At 46.9% G+C, this 17939-nt stretch overlaps 1 protein-coding gene across 1 annotated transcript; it reads left to right on the forward strand.

Annotated features, from left to right (window-relative positions):
• Positions 1-15060: 15060 nt before the first annotated feature.
• LOC137776241 (uncharacterized) lies at positions 15061-16447 on the forward strand. The gene is made up of 2 exons (XM_068562476.1): positions 15061-15076; positions 15450-16447. Exons 1-2 carry the CDS (start codon positions 15061-15063, stop codon positions 16445-16447), a joined length of 1014 nt encoding a protein of 337 aa, XP_068418577.1.
• Positions 16448-17939: the final 1492 nt, after the last annotated feature.

The following is a 17939-nucleotide window of genomic DNA, read 5'->3' on the forward strand; positions in this document are numbered from 1 at the left end:
TATTTCTTTGGGGTAAATACCTAAGAATGGCATTTCTGTATCATGTGAAAATATATATTTCAATTAATAACAAACTGCCAAACCATTTTCCCAAATAGAGGCACCATCTTGCGCCCTCACCAGCAGCGTGAGAGCAGTGGTGGCCCCATGTCCTCGCCAGCACTTGGCAGGGTCAGTCTTTTGTACTCACCATTCTGGAGGCTGAGTGGTGGTGACCTTGTGGTTTTGATTTGCCTTACCCTGATGTCTCGTGATGCTAAACATCTTTTCATGTACGTCTATCACGTTGTTGCATATGTTACATTGTTTACTCGTGCTTTCATTGGTTTTTTGGTTTTGTTCTTTTATAATTCTAGGTACAAGTGCTTTTTCAGATCCATTTTTGAAAAACATTTGTTCCTAGACTTCAAATTGCCTTTTTGTTTTCTTAACTGTTTTTTTTTTTTTTGAAAAGTTTTTAATTTTGATAAAATCCAATTTCTTTTTTTCTTTCATAATTTTTGAATTGTGTGTCTTATTTAAGAAACTTGTGTCTAATCTTTGCTTAAAGTTTTTAAGATTTTCTCCTAATTTTTTCTAGAAATTTATATTTTTAGCTTTAATATTAGGTTCTGGATCCATTTTGAGCATTTTCAGTATACTTTTGTGTAATATGAGGTAAGGATCAAATATAAAATATATAGTATACATAATATATTACACACATATTATATACAAAAAATATATGTTACATTTATATTATATGTAATGTATATTACCTATTATTATATATTTTTATAAAGATAACCAATTGCTGCAGCACCATTTGCCCAAAAGAGCATCCTTTTCTCATTAAATTGACTGGGTACCTTTGGCAAAGATCAGTTGGTCCTACACGTGTCAGTTTATTCTCTACTATTCTGTTCCAAGGATCTAAATTTCTCTGTATGCAGTGTAATACTATCTTGATTATGGTAGCTTTACAATAAATCTTGAAATCAGGTAGTATCAAAGTTCTCCAACTTTGTTGTTCTTTTTTAAAAAATGGTTTGGTTGGTTATTCTAGGTCCCTTACATTTTCATATAAATTTAAGAATAAGCTTTTCGATTTTTACCAAAAAAAAAAAAAACGCTTAGGATTTTTTCCTGGGTTCGTCCAGGAAAAAAGAAAATAACTTAGTATTTGTGAGTATCTGAAGGTAGTAGAGGACTTCAGTTTTTATCTTTCTGCAGACATCATCATCATTCCGCCCTTCTTCCTGGCAGACAGCAGGTGAGGACAGTTCTCTCGCCCCAGAAGTTTCCGATCTCTGCTGTGCTGTGGTTCAGCTGTGGGCTGAATGTCTTATTTCTAAATATGAAAGCTTTCTCTTCTCTGAGGCTGCTTTTCAAAGCTTCTGCACTTTGATTACAATACAGCTAACTGCATGTTTCTTCTGATATATCCTGTTTGGAATTCATTGGGCTTCTCAAATCTGAGGATTGGTGTCTTTCATTAATTCAGGGAAATTTTAGCTGTGTCTCTCGGATTCTTGCCTCTCTCTCATTTTCTCTGTATTCACCTCCTGGAATTTTCATCAGGCATGTATTTAACTTTCTCACTCTATGCTAGTCCATGTTTTTAAATCTGTCTTGCATATTCTCTATTTTTTTTTATTTCTTTTTCCCTTTCTGTTGCTTTCAACTCCATCTTCCAGCTCACTTCTCTCTTCAGATTTGGTTAATTTCTCTTTAATTGCTCATTCATTTAATCCATGAATGAGTTTCTAATTTAAATTCTATCTTATGAGTTTTATCTGATTTTTTTTCAAAACTACTTTGTCCATTTCATCAGCCTCTCGTTGCTTCTTTTTTTTTAGAACCCAATTTCTTTCTTTTAAACATACTAACCGCACTCACTTTGTAGTCTGTACTTGATCATTCCACTACCTGTGTTCTTGCTGGGTCTTCATCTTCACGGTTCTGCTGGCTGTTGCCCACGGTGCCGAGTTCTACGGTGCAGAGTGACTTTGGTTCTGGATCCGTGTTTCTCAGAACTACTTCTGTGCAAAATTATGGAAGCCTCAGTCCAAGTTTATTCCCCAAGAAAATTGCCACTTCTTCTCACTACCAAACTAAGACAATCAAAAACAAAACTTTTAGCTTGAAATTTTTCCCGCAATTCTGTGGATTTTTATCCCAGGGCCCAGTGGGGCCGCCCCTCTCAGCAGCAGCAGTGTTTTCCCCGCGTAGCCTCCGAGTGGATCTGCTATCCAACTCTGCGGGCAGGGAATAGAGATCTCTCATCCCTGTGGATTTCCTCTTTCTTCTCACCTCTGGCCTCTGAGGATTTCCCTTTTCTGATCCTCCAACCATGCATTTAAAAAGACTGTTAAAATCTGGAGTTTTTAGCAGTAACGTAGCAGGGTTACCATGCTGCCAGCCCTGCCTTGACTTCGGTCACCATTACACGTTTGAACTTCTGTACCAGAAAGTGGCTTCTTTCCCCCATCCCCCCACCGCCCTGCTGCCAACAGGCCCGATCTTCCTACTCGTTCAAACAGTAAGAAGTTGCCAAGGGGCTGTACAACTTACACTCATAAATCACGGCGTTTACTTGTTCGTGATGTTCTGGGTTCCTGTAAGGCTTTATTAAAGGAAAGTGTTAGCTGTGAATAGAAGATTTTCAAAACCTCACCCCTCCTGTGGAACTGCCGACCTCAAAATGTATTTTGGGAGCTGGATGACTTCAAGATCATTGTTAATCCTCTTCCTGCACAGAGAAGACAATGTAGCTTAAAAAAGATTCCTGTGACTCCCATGTATAAACAAAACATTCAAGTTAATACTGAAGAAATTCTGTTTGGTGAAGCAGTAGGTTCCAGTAAGGCAGAATTTAGATTCTATAACAAATCTGTCTGATAATCAAAACCTTAAAAACAAGTTTCTGTTTTGACGCTGTGCTGGGAAGACATGAGTTTTACGCCCCATCAGTGATGTCTGCACCTGAGTGCTTCCTTGGCATGTGGTGCTTTTGGCCACAGCGTATGGACATGTGTGGAGCAAGTGTCCCCTTGCAGAAGGAACCCAGGCCGTGTGGGCTGCAGGGGGCAGGGCGGTGGGCGGGCTGGGGACCCGAGACTGAGGAGACATCGCTAACGCAACAGGCTGACGTGAGTGTAGACGGGGCACGTCTCTGATTAAATTAATCAAACCTCAACAGAGAGAAACCGCTTGGCATTTGTGGGTGCAGCCATGACAAGACAGGCCCCCGTCCTGATAGGGCAGTTGCAGTGAGATCTCAGGGACATATTTACCCTGCTGGTTTCCAAGCGAAGACATCTTGGAACTAATTACATGAAGTAAACAATGACCTTTTAAAATTACCTGGATTCAAAAAATATGATTATTGCTTAGTGGAGAGTCATAAGGTTTATTTGGTTTATTTGCGGGGGGGGGGGGTTTGTTTGATAATTTCTTATCTAATTAGCTGAACACTTGTGGGTACTTTTGTGATATGAATTTAAATTTTAATTTAAGCCTTAAACATCCATCTCTCAACCTCTTTGATTCATTCACAGTAAATAATTAATAACTAGCCACACCTAATGGAAGCAAATAGTATTCATTGAGAGTGATTAATCCAGCTAAGAATTTACAAAAATAGTACATGACAATTGCATTCTCATCCTAAAAGGAGGGCAGATTTAACTGTTTTCAAGGTCAGTCTCAAAGTTAGTCTGACTCTCTTTCTAGTTGTGACAACTTATGTATTTCCAGCCTAAGGATGGGGTACAGGTAGGTGGCCATCGAATTTCTAAAATCTTGGAAATAAATTATCTTTGAGATGAGTGTGTGTTGTTTTGGCTTATTTATTACTTATTATGTGTTTTTGGAAAGAAGTTATAGAAACAGATATGACCCCGTGCTAGGTGTAGATCATGTTTTCCTCTGAAGATCTCTGATGTTCTGCCTGTAGCTTCCGAGTCTACCAGCAATTTCCATGATGCTGTTCACCATTTGGGTGATGAAAGGGTGAGAGCACGAAGCCTGATTTTGGCACGGAGAGAGCACTGCTAGAATTTCACACCAGCTGATTCAAGTGTAACGGTGCCGGAATCTCGGCCAATGGCATCTTTGTGCCAATGAGGTCAGTGCAAAGCAGCGCAGAGGATTAGCAGGCTGTTTGGAACAGGAGAGGTCTGGCACGGCGCTTATTAAAATGTAGGAACCGAATTAGCTCTACCTACGACATAGCTCTCATCCATCACATAATTCATTTCGGTTCTCTGTAATGTTAATGAGATATGAAAAGCCTTTTCTCTGCTTGCAAGGTATCAGCATAGTAACATTAATGACACAGAATCAGCTCCAGTGAATGGGAGAGAAAGGGTTCACCTACACTATAATTTATAATTGGCCGACTCAGGGGACCTAAGTCTTTTTGCAAGAAAACTGGAGCAGTTCAAGCTTTCAAATATATTCCTTTCAAGCTCCCATTGTCACGGAGAAGGTCTGAAAGAATCCGTTTGCATCTAATTCAGACTTCAGTATTCCAGTCTGAAAAGACTCAGAGAAGAAAAGAAAGAAGGAAGAAAAAAAAAACCCCTCCAGCTTCTATAAGGCCCGCGTGTGACACTGGGATTTGTTGGCATAAAAATGCCCTTGTGACAGACATCATTATATCATTGCAGGAAGGAAAAAGATGAATAGGTCCCCCAAATATTTCTGGTGAAGCCCCCAATGGATGCAGTGCACACCTTGTCCTCTGAATGTCTCCCGGCTTTCTGGGCTAATGCAGGGCTCAAGGGGGGATCTGCTGGGTACCACTTTAAGCTCCCATCAATGGGTGCTTAACTACTACTGATTTAGAACAGTGGCCTGGGGAACTATATTTGTGAGTCACACACACATCAAACGATTCCATTGTGATTGGTTTTATTGCGATGACGCCAGGACAGTGGAGCTTTATTGAAGGAGCAGCGAGAGGTGGGCTGCGGGCTACGTGCTTGGCTCAGCTGGGCCGGTTATGGGAGCGAAGGGGTGCCCATGAGGTGTTTGAGCCGTTCCCGGGGACCCAGAACCAGACTGCATTGACCCAAATGCCCAAATGTTGACCCGGATCGCTGAATTCTCTTTTTCCTACTAAGTTTAGGTTCCCAGGCATCCCAGTCAGCGATGGATGGCCCTGGGCCACATCAGTGGGATTCTGATCCGGTGTCTTCACTGCAGGTGGGCCTGGAGTCATTGTCTACCCAGGTCCCAGCCGTAGGACAGAACTCATCCCCCTGTGCCCACTGTCTCCAGGTCCCCTGAGCTGCAGGACCGCTGTGCTGAGGCCTTGGCACTGTGCCCACCCCCAGTCCCACGAGTGCGCCCGACTTGGGCAAAGCCAGGTTCTATGCCTCCTCTTGTCCGCCGTCATCTGGCCCGTGTGGGTGAAGGGCCCCGCCACCACCCCGTGATACAGGGCAGGCCCTCCCTGTTGCCAAGCTCCTGGGCGGGTGCAGGCCCACCTTGATGCTCTCTGTGAGGATGGCCAAATAGCACACAGGGGTAGCTCAGTAGATGGGGTGTGACGAGTGAAGGATTTAGTACAGAATTCTTGGTGAAATGACTGCACCTTCAAATGCTCCTTCAAATGTTGGGGTGAAGCCATCTCATCTTTGCTTTGGGGGCTCTGAGGGCTGTGAAGACTCTGAGCAGGAGGGAGGTCACCTGAAAAACTGTCGAAACCACAAGAAGGCAGCCCCACGTGCGGGGACAGGCTGCCGGCTGAGGACGCTCTGGGCACCTCTGGCGCCTTCACGTGATGGCTGGCCCTGGCGCTGTCCGTCTCCCAGCCCCTCTCCGCCCCTCGGCCAGCAGTAAACATTGCCATACTTCCTTCATATCCACTGGCCTCGCACGTCCCACCATGAGACCCTTGGCTTCTCGGGTTAATTTGGTGCAGAAGAGGAATGAGTCACCGGACGTAGGGTCAGCTGACATAACAAGGACCCATGCGTGTCGGTATCCATGACCACTTCTGTGTGTGTCCATCTGCATCCATGGGCTTTACATGGGTTCACACCAGTGCCTAAAACTTGATCTGCCACCACACCATCACTCCAACGCGGGGACCTGGCCCCAGCCACCCCCCAGCCCCGTATACAGTATGGCAGCATCAGAATCATCAGCTGAGAGGGTCTGGAAGCAATGACACACCTGTTGCCCAGATCTGGGTTTCTGATAGGATTGCCCAGCAAAAGGAACCAGCGTGTCGAGACGTGGCTCATCCCAGAACTGGGGCAGGAAAAACTCAAGAGGACCTGGAGCAGCTTGTAAGACCACAAAGTACAGATGTGCTCAAAACCAAAACCCACAATAGGGTAAGTCAAGGGCACGAGGAGAGACAGAAGGGAATCCCAACGGCCAAAGTGCAACAATTTTTAAAATTTATTTTATTATAGTTGATTTACAATGTTGTATTAGTTTCCGTTTTACAGCAAAGTGATTCATATATATATATATATATATTCTTTTTTATATTATTTTTCCTTATGGTTTATTACAGGATACTGAATATAGTTCTCTGTGATATACAGAGACCTTGTTGTTTATTCTATGGACCTTGTTGTTATTATTGTTTATTCTATGGGTAATAGTTTACACATAGAATATTTTACACATAGATTAGGCTGGGGATTCTGGGTAGAAGACACAGAGGTAAAGTGTCATTCAAGCCACATCATGCCTGGGCACATCCTGTGTAATAGTTCATTATGCATAGAACCTATGTGTAATAGTTGATTATGCATAGAACCTATGTGTAATAGTTGATTATGCATAGAACCTATGTGTAATAGTTGATTATGCATAGAACCTATGTGTAATAGTTTGCATCTACTAACCCCAAACTCCCAATCCTTCCCTCTCCCACCCCCCTCCCCCTTGGCAACCACCAGTCTGTTTTCTATGTTTGTGAGTCTGTTTCTCTTTCTTAGATATGTTCATTTCTGTTGTATTTTTAGATGTCTCATGTAAGTGATATCTTATGGTATTTGTCTTTCTCTTTCTGACTTACTTCATTTAGTATGACAATCTCTAGGTCCGTCTGTGTTGCTGCAAGTGGCATTATTTCATTCCTTTTATGGCTGAGTAATATTCCATTGTATATATGCGCCACATCTTCTTTATCAATTCACCTGTTGATGGACATTTAGGTTGCTTCCATGTCCTGGCTATGGTGAATAGTGCTGCTATGAACATAAGGGTGCATGTACCTTTCCAAATTATTGTTTTCTCTGGATATATCCCAGGAGTGGGATTGCTGGATCATATGGCAACTCTATTTTTAGTTTTTAAGGAACCTCCATACTGTTCTCCATAGTAGCTGTATCAATTTACATTCCCACCAACAGTTTAGGAGGGTTCCCTTTTCTCCACACCCTCTCCAGCATTTGTTATTTGTAGTTTTTTGGTGATGGCCATTCTGACCGGTGTGAGGTGATACCTCATTGTAGTTTTGATTTGCATTTCTCTAATAATTAGCAATGTTGAGCATCTTTTTATGTGCCTATTGGCCTTCTGCATGTCTCCTTTCAAAGCCAGAACAATTTGAACTAGAAAATAAATAAAATACTGTTGGATTACCACTCAACAAATAAATATCCATGAGTCATACTGATTAAAATAAATGATTGAATTTTAAAAAATGGAGGAGAAGAGACAGATGTCCCAAGCAGAAGAACTCCGTGTAATTGACGCAGACACTCTGTTCTCAGGAGGAAGAGCCCAGCCTCAGTCCTCAAGCAGGTTTGCTCTGCTTTCTGATGGGTTAGCAGGACACACACCATCTCCAGTGGCAGTCAATGGCGCGTCAACAGTGAAAGTCACCTTGGCAGGATGTGCCCAGGCATGATGTGGCTTGAATGACACTTTACCTCTGTGTCTTCTACCCAGAATCCCCAGCCTAATCATGAGAAAAACACTGTACAAAATTCCTGACCACTATTATTTGATGTTATCGTCAACATCAAAAATAAGGAAATTCTGAGAAACTGTCAGAGAGCAAAAGAGTGTGGAGTTCTGGGCAGGATCCTGGGACAAAAAGAAAGGATATTAGGTAAAAAATATGGAAATTTGAATAAAGCATGGTCTTTAGTTCACAATAATGTATCAACATTGATGCATTAACCGATGCACCACATAATGTAAGATGGTAACAACATGCAGGGCTGGTATGGGGTATTTGGCAGCTCTCTGTACTTCTTCCACTGTTTCTGTCAAACTAGAATTATTCTAAAATAAAAAAATTTTTTTTTAAGTTAGCTATAGGACACATGGAGGGCCTCATATACTAGGTAAAGAGGTTTGGGCAGTAGGAATTTTGAGCAGATCAACATGATAAAAATAACCCACCAGGAAGCCTTGACAGTGGAGTGCAGGAGGGATTGGGGCTCAGGTGGGTAGAAGCCAGGACCCCCTCTCAGGCTTCTGCACAGTCAGACTCTGAACCGGCACCAGCTTGTGTCCGGGGCTTTCGGTGGACGAGGCTGAAGCCCTCCACGCCCCAGGTTCCAATCTCGGCTAACGGTCTGAAGAATGATTTAGAAGAAAACCATTCGGGTGCATATGTATCCTAGCTCATGACAGTATAACTTAAATTCAAATTCACTGTGGTGTAAAATGTAGGGATAAGATCCAGCAAACATGTAAACGTTCAAAATGAATTTTTGGATGTCTTCAGGAAGGTATGGTGGTAAGAATTCACGGAATCATTTCTCAGATGCTGTTTGCCTGGAGCCCACATGGAGGCCATTAATTAGGTCACACCCCTGACTTACAGGTGAGAAGGCTGTGGTTCACTGTTACACGGCCAGGTAGGGGGAGCTGGATGCTTACAGTCTGGCCACGCTCCCCTTTCATGTCCTAACGTCCAACATCTCGGAAATCCCTTCCTTTTTTTTCATATTCTTTAAGCCACTTGCAATTTTGCATAGGGTTTTAATATAATACCAAGGTTACAGAAAATTAAGAAATCATCACCTTGCTTTTTGAAGAGCTCCACCTCCTCTGTGAATTTGTTGGTGTCCACGAGGAATCTACGTAATTGGTTTCAAAACAAAATCACCTTTGTTTCTACTCTCATTCACCAACCACCTGGCAATAGAACTGCTACGGAAGCCAGTATGGCTCTTTGTTCAGAAGGTTTAAAGTCTTCACAGATTCCTGAGAACATTCAAAAACAAAGATGAAGAAGCTTGTGTTTTCAGGAGTTTCTACGAAATCTCTTTGAAGCACTGTAGGTATGTGACCGGAAAACCCCTCTCCTCCGCATAACCATCTCCTTGTCAAACCTCTGCCCACAGAGAACTCAGCTTTCTGCATTTCCAAGTGTCATTTCTCCAGCTAAATTTGGCCAAAGGGACCTGGAATCTGATCGCTAAATATATAGACATTTGGGGGAAAAAAATGAACTTGGATTTTAGTTTTATAGCCCAACTAATTTTTAGCTGAAGAAAATAATAGAAATGAACAACAGACATAAAACTTTAGCCTGTGTAAATTAAATGGTTCTGCTGCATTAACTTCATAAAGCCATAATCCTCTCCCCCATAAACTATTACACGCACGGCAACATATCTGATTTATGGGGTGTGGAATCGATGGGAAAAAATTAATGCTTGAAAAACATATTAGAGACATTATTGAACAGATTTTAATTGAGATTTGATTTCAATGCCCCTTATCCACATGATTAATGGGCCCTACCCTCCACGCTGCAGCCAGCAAAGAGTCTTTAATATGACAATTAAGTATCTGTCTTTAGGCTTATGTAACCCTCACCGCCCAACCGGGCCACTTCATCTGTACAGTGTGGCTTTTGTGCAGATTAAAGCGAGACTCAATTTTCTCTATTTTCCAGCACTTACTTATGTTTTATGACAAGCACTAAATCAATTTTATGCTATTATTGATTTTTTCTTAAATGGACACAAACCATGTCGCCTTTTGCCCTTCTCCTGAGCTCTGTCTTCCCTTCCTCACTGTATGCTTGATCTGCAGCCCGCAGAGGAAAGGTCCGGGGCTTCCTGAGATTGCCACAGGGCGTGCCAATTCATTCTGTTTTTACAACATCAGAATTGACGAACTTAACCTGGAATTCTATCAAAACTTACCTATGGTTGTGAGGCGCCACGGGCTGGGAGTTGGTGGCATTCTTTTTTTTCCTTTTCTTCCTGAAGCAAACAAACGAAAAAGCCTCAAGGTTAATTCATTTCCCTGTAAGTTCTGGCACGGTTTCTCCTATAATATTGCCTAAATTTTTTGAGCAGAAGCTTAAGCTATAATTTTTCTAACATCCTTGAAGTCTAATTAATATAGCAAGAGGAAGAATCTATTTCATTGCTTGCAGGGAAAGGGCATTATCTACAAGGTGCAATAACTCCTTTGAGATGCCTGGCGACAGCTAGTTGTATGCAATGCAATTAAGAAGCTCCCAGATCTTTGGGGCTTTATCCTCTATGACCTATGGCAAAAATTAACTGCCGCCTGGGGTAAAAGAAGTAAGAATAGGTACATAATTTGTAATCAGATAGCATTTTTTCTGAGTGAAGAATTATACAGGAAGAAAAACAGCCAGCAGTACAGTCTGGTCTAAAGGTCCCACATTTATTCGGCGGTTCAACTGCTTGTCTTTGAAAATATAATCATACTTGAGTGCAGATGCCTGTTTTCTTTATATGCGATTGAAAGACACACAAATAAGGACAGTTATTGCACTTCATATACATACCATTAACACATTTTATGTATTTTATTCAAAAAGGTTAATAGCTAACCTAACACAGATATGAAGACAGCATGCTTTTTCTTTCACATCTGTAAAAATATATAAATAGTATAGTTAATGTTTGCAACAAAATTTTGAAGACAATAAAATTGGCAAATCCAAATGATGCAGAAATCAAGTGCTTGCTTTTGGTTTTTTTTTTTATTATTATTTATTTTTGGCTACATCGGGTCTTCCTTGCTGGGCGTGGGCTTTCTTTAGTTGCGGCGAGCACGGGCTACTCTTCGTTGCGGTGCGTGGGCTTCTCATTGCAGTGGCTTCTCCTGTTGCGGAGCATGGACTCTAGGCGCGCGAGCTTCAGTAGTTGTGGCACGTGGGCTCAGTAGTTGTGGTTCGCAGGCTCTAGAGCACAGGCTCAGTAGTTGTGGTGCACAGGCTTAGTTGCTCCACGGCAAGTGGGATCTTCCTGCACCAGGGCTCGAACTTGTGTCCCCTGCATTGGCAGGCGGATTCCTAACCACTGTGCCACCAGGGAAGTCCTTGGTCTCTTTATATGATACATTTTTTTAAAGAAAAAGAAAAAGAATGCAGTGCCCAGGAAGCACATTTTCTTGAATTCGTAGGGTTCTGCTTTTTTTTTTTTTAATTAATTAATTAATTAATTAATTTATTATTTTTGGCTGTGTTGGGTCTTCGTTTCTGTGCGAGGGCTTTCTCTAGTTGCGGCAAGCAGGTGCCACTCTTCATCACGGTGCGCGGGCCTCTCACTGTCGCGGCCTCTCTTGTTGCGGAGCACAGGCTCCAGACATGCAGGCTCAGTAATTGTGGCTCACGGGCCCAGTTGCTCGACGGCATGTGGGATCTTCCCAGACCAGGGCTCGAACCCGTGTCCCCTGCATTGGCAGGCAGATTCTCAACCACTGCGCCACCAGGGAAGCCCCCTCTGCTTTTCTTTCTATCAAAGTATTCTCAAGAATATTACTGAAAAGTAGTATAAAATGTCCTGTGATTAATTTTAGGTCAGCAAGCCAGGGCAATGTTCATTAATACATAGGTTTAGAAAAGAACACTCTTTACATATTCTCCACGGAATACTCCACGATGAATTCGTGGTAAGTGTTTAGACACCCGAAGTCACTCTCAGGTTGCAATGTACTGGACGTTTGAGCTCCGGCGGCTTGTTCTGCAGACATCGGCCCGCAGGTCCCTGTGGCCGGTGGCTGACCGGTGCGAGGGGGACAGTGTCAGCAGAGTGAGGCCACCAGGAGGCTGGGCGCCCCACCCGCTGGGCTCCCCTGGGGGAGACACGTTTCAGTAGCACTGATGTCAGCTTTCACGCTATCAGAGGCTCCCTTCTTGGCCTTCGGGCTCCACTTTCCCCTGAGCTGGGGGTAACGGGGAAACATCACGCGTCAGCATTCATCCCCCCATCGTGATGAGAAAGCTCTCTGATGAGCAGGGGCCCTTGGAGAGGGTCACATGCGGGGAGGCCGCACAGACCACGTTTGTGACAAATAAGACGAAGGGCCCCCTGCCTGCCTGCGTGACAGCACGGAAGACAAGGGCTGGCACAGGAAAGTGGGCAACATATGAGCAAATGTAAGTCACTGAAGGAAAATTCTAAAGCCTGGGGTGGATGAGGATTTTTTCCACTTTTCCTGGAAGCAGCTCTGTCGACTCAATATCCTCTAGGCGTTTCCTCTCCTGATAGCCAGGCTCACCTGTCTCTCTGGCCAGGTTTGTCAACCTGGGCACATTTTAGGGGGCTGTCATGTGCATCTCGGGTGTTCGGCAGTGTCCCCGACCTCCACGCACCAGAGGCCAGAAACACACCCGTCCCGAGCGCTAACACCCGAAAAGCTCTAGCAGCTGCCAAACATCCCGGCACGGGGAATCAGCCCACGGGGGCCTCTGCTGTACAGGGAGCACTTTGGATTTACCAGCTCAGCAGCCCTGCTCTCCGTAAGCCCGCTCCCCCGCCCAGGGCAAGGACTGTCGCCAGTGGCGCTTAAGAAGGAAGCCTGCAGTTACACAACGCTCTCCTAACGTTCTCTCTAGGTCTGCGTGAATGATTTCACTTACACTTTATAAACTTCAAATACAGCACAATCGATCAAGGTTGGCTTGTGTTCAGTTGATCTGTCCAGGGAACCTGTTAACAGAATTTCAAAAAGGAGACCATCCCTCACTCTTTCAATTGCTATGAAGTTGTTCTAACAGCAGCAGGGCCACACTCAACCTGGTGAACCACTGTGACAGGTCCCTCAATCTAAGAAATGCCTTCTGCCAAGTATCTAGCCTTTCACCCCCTGCGCTGTGTGGAATAGCCAGGCCTCCCTTGATTTCACTCAACACAGGCGGCGGCCAGGGGGTCGGGCTCAGGGCCAGTGAACAGAGGCAGTGGCGTGCAATCAGGTTGCTTGATTTCACTCAACACGGGCAGCGGCCAGCGGGTCGGGCTCAGGGCCAGTGAACAGAGGCAGTGCCGTGCAGTCAGGTTGTTCACTAGTTGACGCTGGGGAGTGAAAAATGCCTGACTCGGAACCAAGGAGCCCTGAGCACGAGCAGCCCCTGGGACCAGTACCCTTGCCGCCTTCACCCCCTCGGGAAGGCTGGCCAGCCTCCCCGGCTCAGATCGTGACCCTAAAGTCAAAGCGTCCATCCCTCATCTGTTGGTCCCCAGCCCCTCCATTCCCAGCTCTGCAGATGAACTCAGTGAAGAACTGGAGTACTAGTTACTCTTATTCCACCAGGTTTTAAAATGGGAGTGAGTTTGTTTGAATAGAACTACAGTCTGAATAATTTATATATTACTAAATAATAGTAATTGAAAAATCTAATACCAGGCCAAGTTTTCATTGCATAAACCAAAATACAAAGATAATGCTAAGTAAACAATAGGTACTTAAAGGTAAAGATTCACAATCCTTTCTTCAAACTTTTATTGAATGTCTATAGTTCAATAATAAAAAACAGACGAAAACACCTGTCTTCATGCTGCTTAAATTCTGATAAAAGGAGACAAATGATAAACAGAATAAATAAGGAAAATATTTACAATATTAGAGGTGATAATCCCGGGCAGGGAAGAGGGTTACAGATTGGGCCTGTCGGTTGTCACAGCGAGGGTCTCATTAGAGGAATGAAATACTAGAACCCTCAAATTTAAGTGTACTTCCTGTTAAAGAAATACAAGTGTCGAAAATGTGTTCACCCATTTATAATAGCACGTAACTAAAATTGGCCTGATGAGTCACGCTGATAACGGAACAGAGCCAGATAATAGGTTTATTCTTCAATTAATAACCTCACTTTCAAGAATCTTCAACTTCACACAAACCCTGTGTGTCTCCACCTTCTCTGTGCCTTCCATCAATAGCCCGACTCAGGTGGGACGCTCTCCTGGCCGTAAAGGTCACAGAGCAGATGTGGGTTTGCATGCAGTCAGGAGCAAGGCCTGCAGGACCCCGGGGAGGTGGCCCCAGGCAGCCCTGTTCAGTATCTTCACGGGGTCATGGGGACACCCCTGCTCCCTGGCAGGCCGGCCGCCTCGCGGGAACCTCGGAAGGCAGGCGACCCCCTTCACTGTGGCCCTATGGCTCTGCCGCCCCAGCCCTGGGGTCCACCTCCCCCTCCTCGCTCCTCCCACCCCAGCTGGTCCCCTCTGCTCACCCGCCTTTGCCCAGCCCTGCAGCGCACGGTCCTGTGGCTCTGGAACCAAACCTGTCTGCAGGCAACGCCTGATCTGATCGGAGAGGAGGGCCCAGCCTGGTTGGTTCCCAGACAGGATGTCCCCTCCCCCTTACGTGGGCACCTCTGATGGGCCTTCGTGACCGGCCACAGAGACGTGGGCCACGGAAGCCACTCTCTGGCCACCCACTGCCAGCGGCCCCCGGCCGGGCAATTGCTCTGTGTGGTCGTCCCAGGCGTGGCATGGGGACTGCGAACGCCATTGCGGGCTGGGCTTGACAGGAAGGAGGGGCGTCCCGAGACCCCGCACCGGGGCAGTGGGAGGGAGGCAGCCTGGGCCTCCTCCACGTGGCCCGCCTGTCTCCAGCAGGGGAGGGCGGCCAACCCGGGGGCTTCTCGGGGCCGCACGTCGGGCAGAGACTCCCCTCCGTGCCCGGGAGCTGCGGTGACAGAGAAAACACCTTAACTCAGCGCGGGACCCCCTTCAGAGTGCAGCTAGAACGGGAAGCTGTCGGCCCGGCCGTTAGGAACGTGTGGAGAAATTACTGCACATTCCCTGTAGAGGCATCCAGCCGCCGTCCCGGCGCAGCCTCTCAGCGCAGGGATAATACGCCCCTATCAGTGTTAATAGCCCCATGCTGGATTCAGGAGGTATTATGGATTGTACAGCAAGCATATTGTCATTAAATTAAATTTTCAGAACGTTCCCCAGCTCATCACAAATACCACAGAGAGTCATCATAATCGGTTCTCAACACATGTGTAATTGCCTTCAGCTGGCGTTTTTTACAGTTGACATTGCTCAGCAGTGATAAGGTGATTGGCGATTTGAATACACAGCTTGTTTCATCGCCGCCGTAATTGAAATATGGTGTGTGTGAGCAGAAGATTACATTAAGACCTGGGATAATCACCTGACAGGAGAGTAATTGAGTCTGCAATCTGCCACTGGGTCTCTCAGGGAGGCTGGAAATGAGCAGCAGCCATTAGCGCACTGCACCGCCGCCTCCTGGCTCCGCGGCAGTGCCCGGCTGGCACCCCCGCATCCCGGCATCCCCACATCCCGGCATCCCCGCATCCCGGCATCCCCACATCCCCTCATCTCCTCATCCCCACATCCCAGCATCCCCGCATCCCCGCATCCCAGCATCCCCTCATCTCCTCATCCCCGCATCCCAGCATCCCCGCATCCCGGCATCCCCACATCCCAGCATCCCTGCATCCCCTCATCCCCTCATCCCAGCATCCCCGCATCCCCGCATCCCCTCATCCCAGCATCCCCGCATCCCCTCATCCCAGCATCCCCGCATCCCCTCATCCCCGCATCCCCACATCCCAGCATCCCCACATCCCCGCATCCCCGTATCCCAGCATCCCCGCATCCCCTCATCCCAGCATCCCCGCATCCCCTCATCCCCGCATCCCCGTATCCCAGCATCCCCACATCCCTGCATCCCCGCATCCCAGCATCCCCACATCCCCTCATCCCCGTATCCCAGCATCCCCACATCCCCTCATCCCAGCATCCCCGCATCCCCTCATCCCCGCATCCCCGTATCCCAGCATCCCCGCATCCCCTCATCCCCGCATCCCCTCATCCCAGCATCCCCGCATCCCCGCATCCCCTCATCCCAGCATCCCCGCATCCCCGCATCCCCTCATCCCGGCATCCCCTCATCCCGGCATCCCCGCATCCCCGCATCCCCTCATCCTGGCATCCCCGCATCCCCGCATCCCCTCATCCCAGCATCCCCGCATCCCCGCATCCCCGCATCCCCGTATCCCCGCATCCCCGCATCCCGGCATCCCCGCATCCCCTCATCCCAGCATCCCCGCATCCCAGCATCCCCTCATCCTAGCATCCCCGCATCCCCTCATCCTAGCATCCCCGCATCCCAGCATCCCCTCATCCCAGCATCCCCGCATCCCCGCATCCCCACATCCCCGCATCCCAGCATCCCCGCACCGTGGGCACCCAGCCACACCGTCGAGGCCCTGTCTACACCAAAGAGGGGAGGGTGAAACCAAACAGTGGAAGAGGAGAGTGGAGCTGGCCTCCTCAGGGAGAGTGAGCAGGTTCTAGAAGAGAGACGCCACCTCCTGTGGAAGCTTCTCTCTGTGTTCTCTTCCCGCCTTGGAGGAGAGGGAGCCGGTGGGGGGGGGTGGTGGTTACAGCTGTCTCTTTCCACGCCCCCATCTCCATCTCTGTCTCTCTCCACCACCCCGTCTCTAACTCTGTCTCTCTTCTCTTCATCAGCCCCCTTCCTTCTGTCCAGGGACCCTGCCTCACCCCGCTGCTTCTAGAGGGACACACAGCTCCTGCCTCAGCTTTACTTGGTACCCAGGTCATCTCAGGAGGACTAACTGGAAGAACTCAAAAAGCACTCCTGCCCTGGAGGCCCTGGGAGCCAGACGCGCGCGCACATGCACGCACGCACACACACACACACGCACATGTCACTGCTGGAGAGGGCAGGGCCAACATCTCCACTATCCAGGCCTGGGAGGCAAAAGCATCATTTTTCCATGGACTCTGCCTGGTCATACCGGGCTCGGTATCATCACCTTCTGGTGGAAAGACTCCTGCCAAGCGATCTACCCATCGTGTGCTGAGCGATGGCGTGTGGGATAAAGAGCTCATCTCTCCCCGACTTCAGCTAACCTACATCACGCACTCTATCTCCTGAGCTATGTTGGAACAAACACCTGAAGACATTTGCAAAGAGAGAGCTTATGTATTGCTACATATTAAATTTAGATAATAATGTCCATTTCGATATTATTGACAAGCAATGGGCGTGCAGAAGCTCTGTCACTGTTTTATTTTTTATAACTAAAAAAAAAACCTGAGCATTTTGTATTACAAAATCTCCCCTAACCCCACATGTAACTTTTTAAAATTGGAAATACCACTTTATTTAAAAAGCTGACTTCACCATTTAAAAATGCACTGAAACACAGGAAATAAAAAATTAGAAAGAGCCTGGGTGCAGAGTTCCAGCAGGTCTTTCCTGCGCCACAGGACTAGGGGAGCCAAAGACACGCAGCGAAGGGACAGACGTGGGAAAGGGGTCCCAATGTCGGCACTGTGAACCCCGGGCATCCCCAAAGTGTCGGCTCTCTGGGAGGGGAAGCAAATCACACAGGCAAAGAGCCTTACTCTGATGTGGGCAGTGGTACCATTTCCTGGAAAGGCTTTGGGAGCCTTTGAGATGAAGTCCTCTTCTAAGCAAGGATTCAGCGTAGAGCAGTAGAGTAAACAGATGCAGGAGGATGCAGCAGCCCCAGCCGGGCCCCCGAGGAACCACTGCCGGAGCGTGGCTGAGGGCTCCCAGGTCCCCTCTGCCCTCCCTCCCCCACCCACATCCCTGTCCCCACGCATGCGTGTCACTGAGGACCTGCCGCGAGTACCTCCATGGGCATAAACGTTGGCCAGGCGCTTTTACAAGGTTTATTTAGTTTTTATCCATCCCCACCATGTCTCTCTCTCACAGTTCACAGTCTGCACACCTAT

This window comes from Eschrichtius robustus, chromosome 14 (assembly GCF_028021215.1).
Source record: "Eschrichtius robustus isolate mEscRob2 chromosome 14, mEscRob2.pri, whole genome shotgun sequence".
Lineage (NCBI taxonomy): Eukaryota > Metazoa > Chordata > Mammalia > Artiodactyla > Eschrichtiidae > Eschrichtius > Eschrichtius robustus.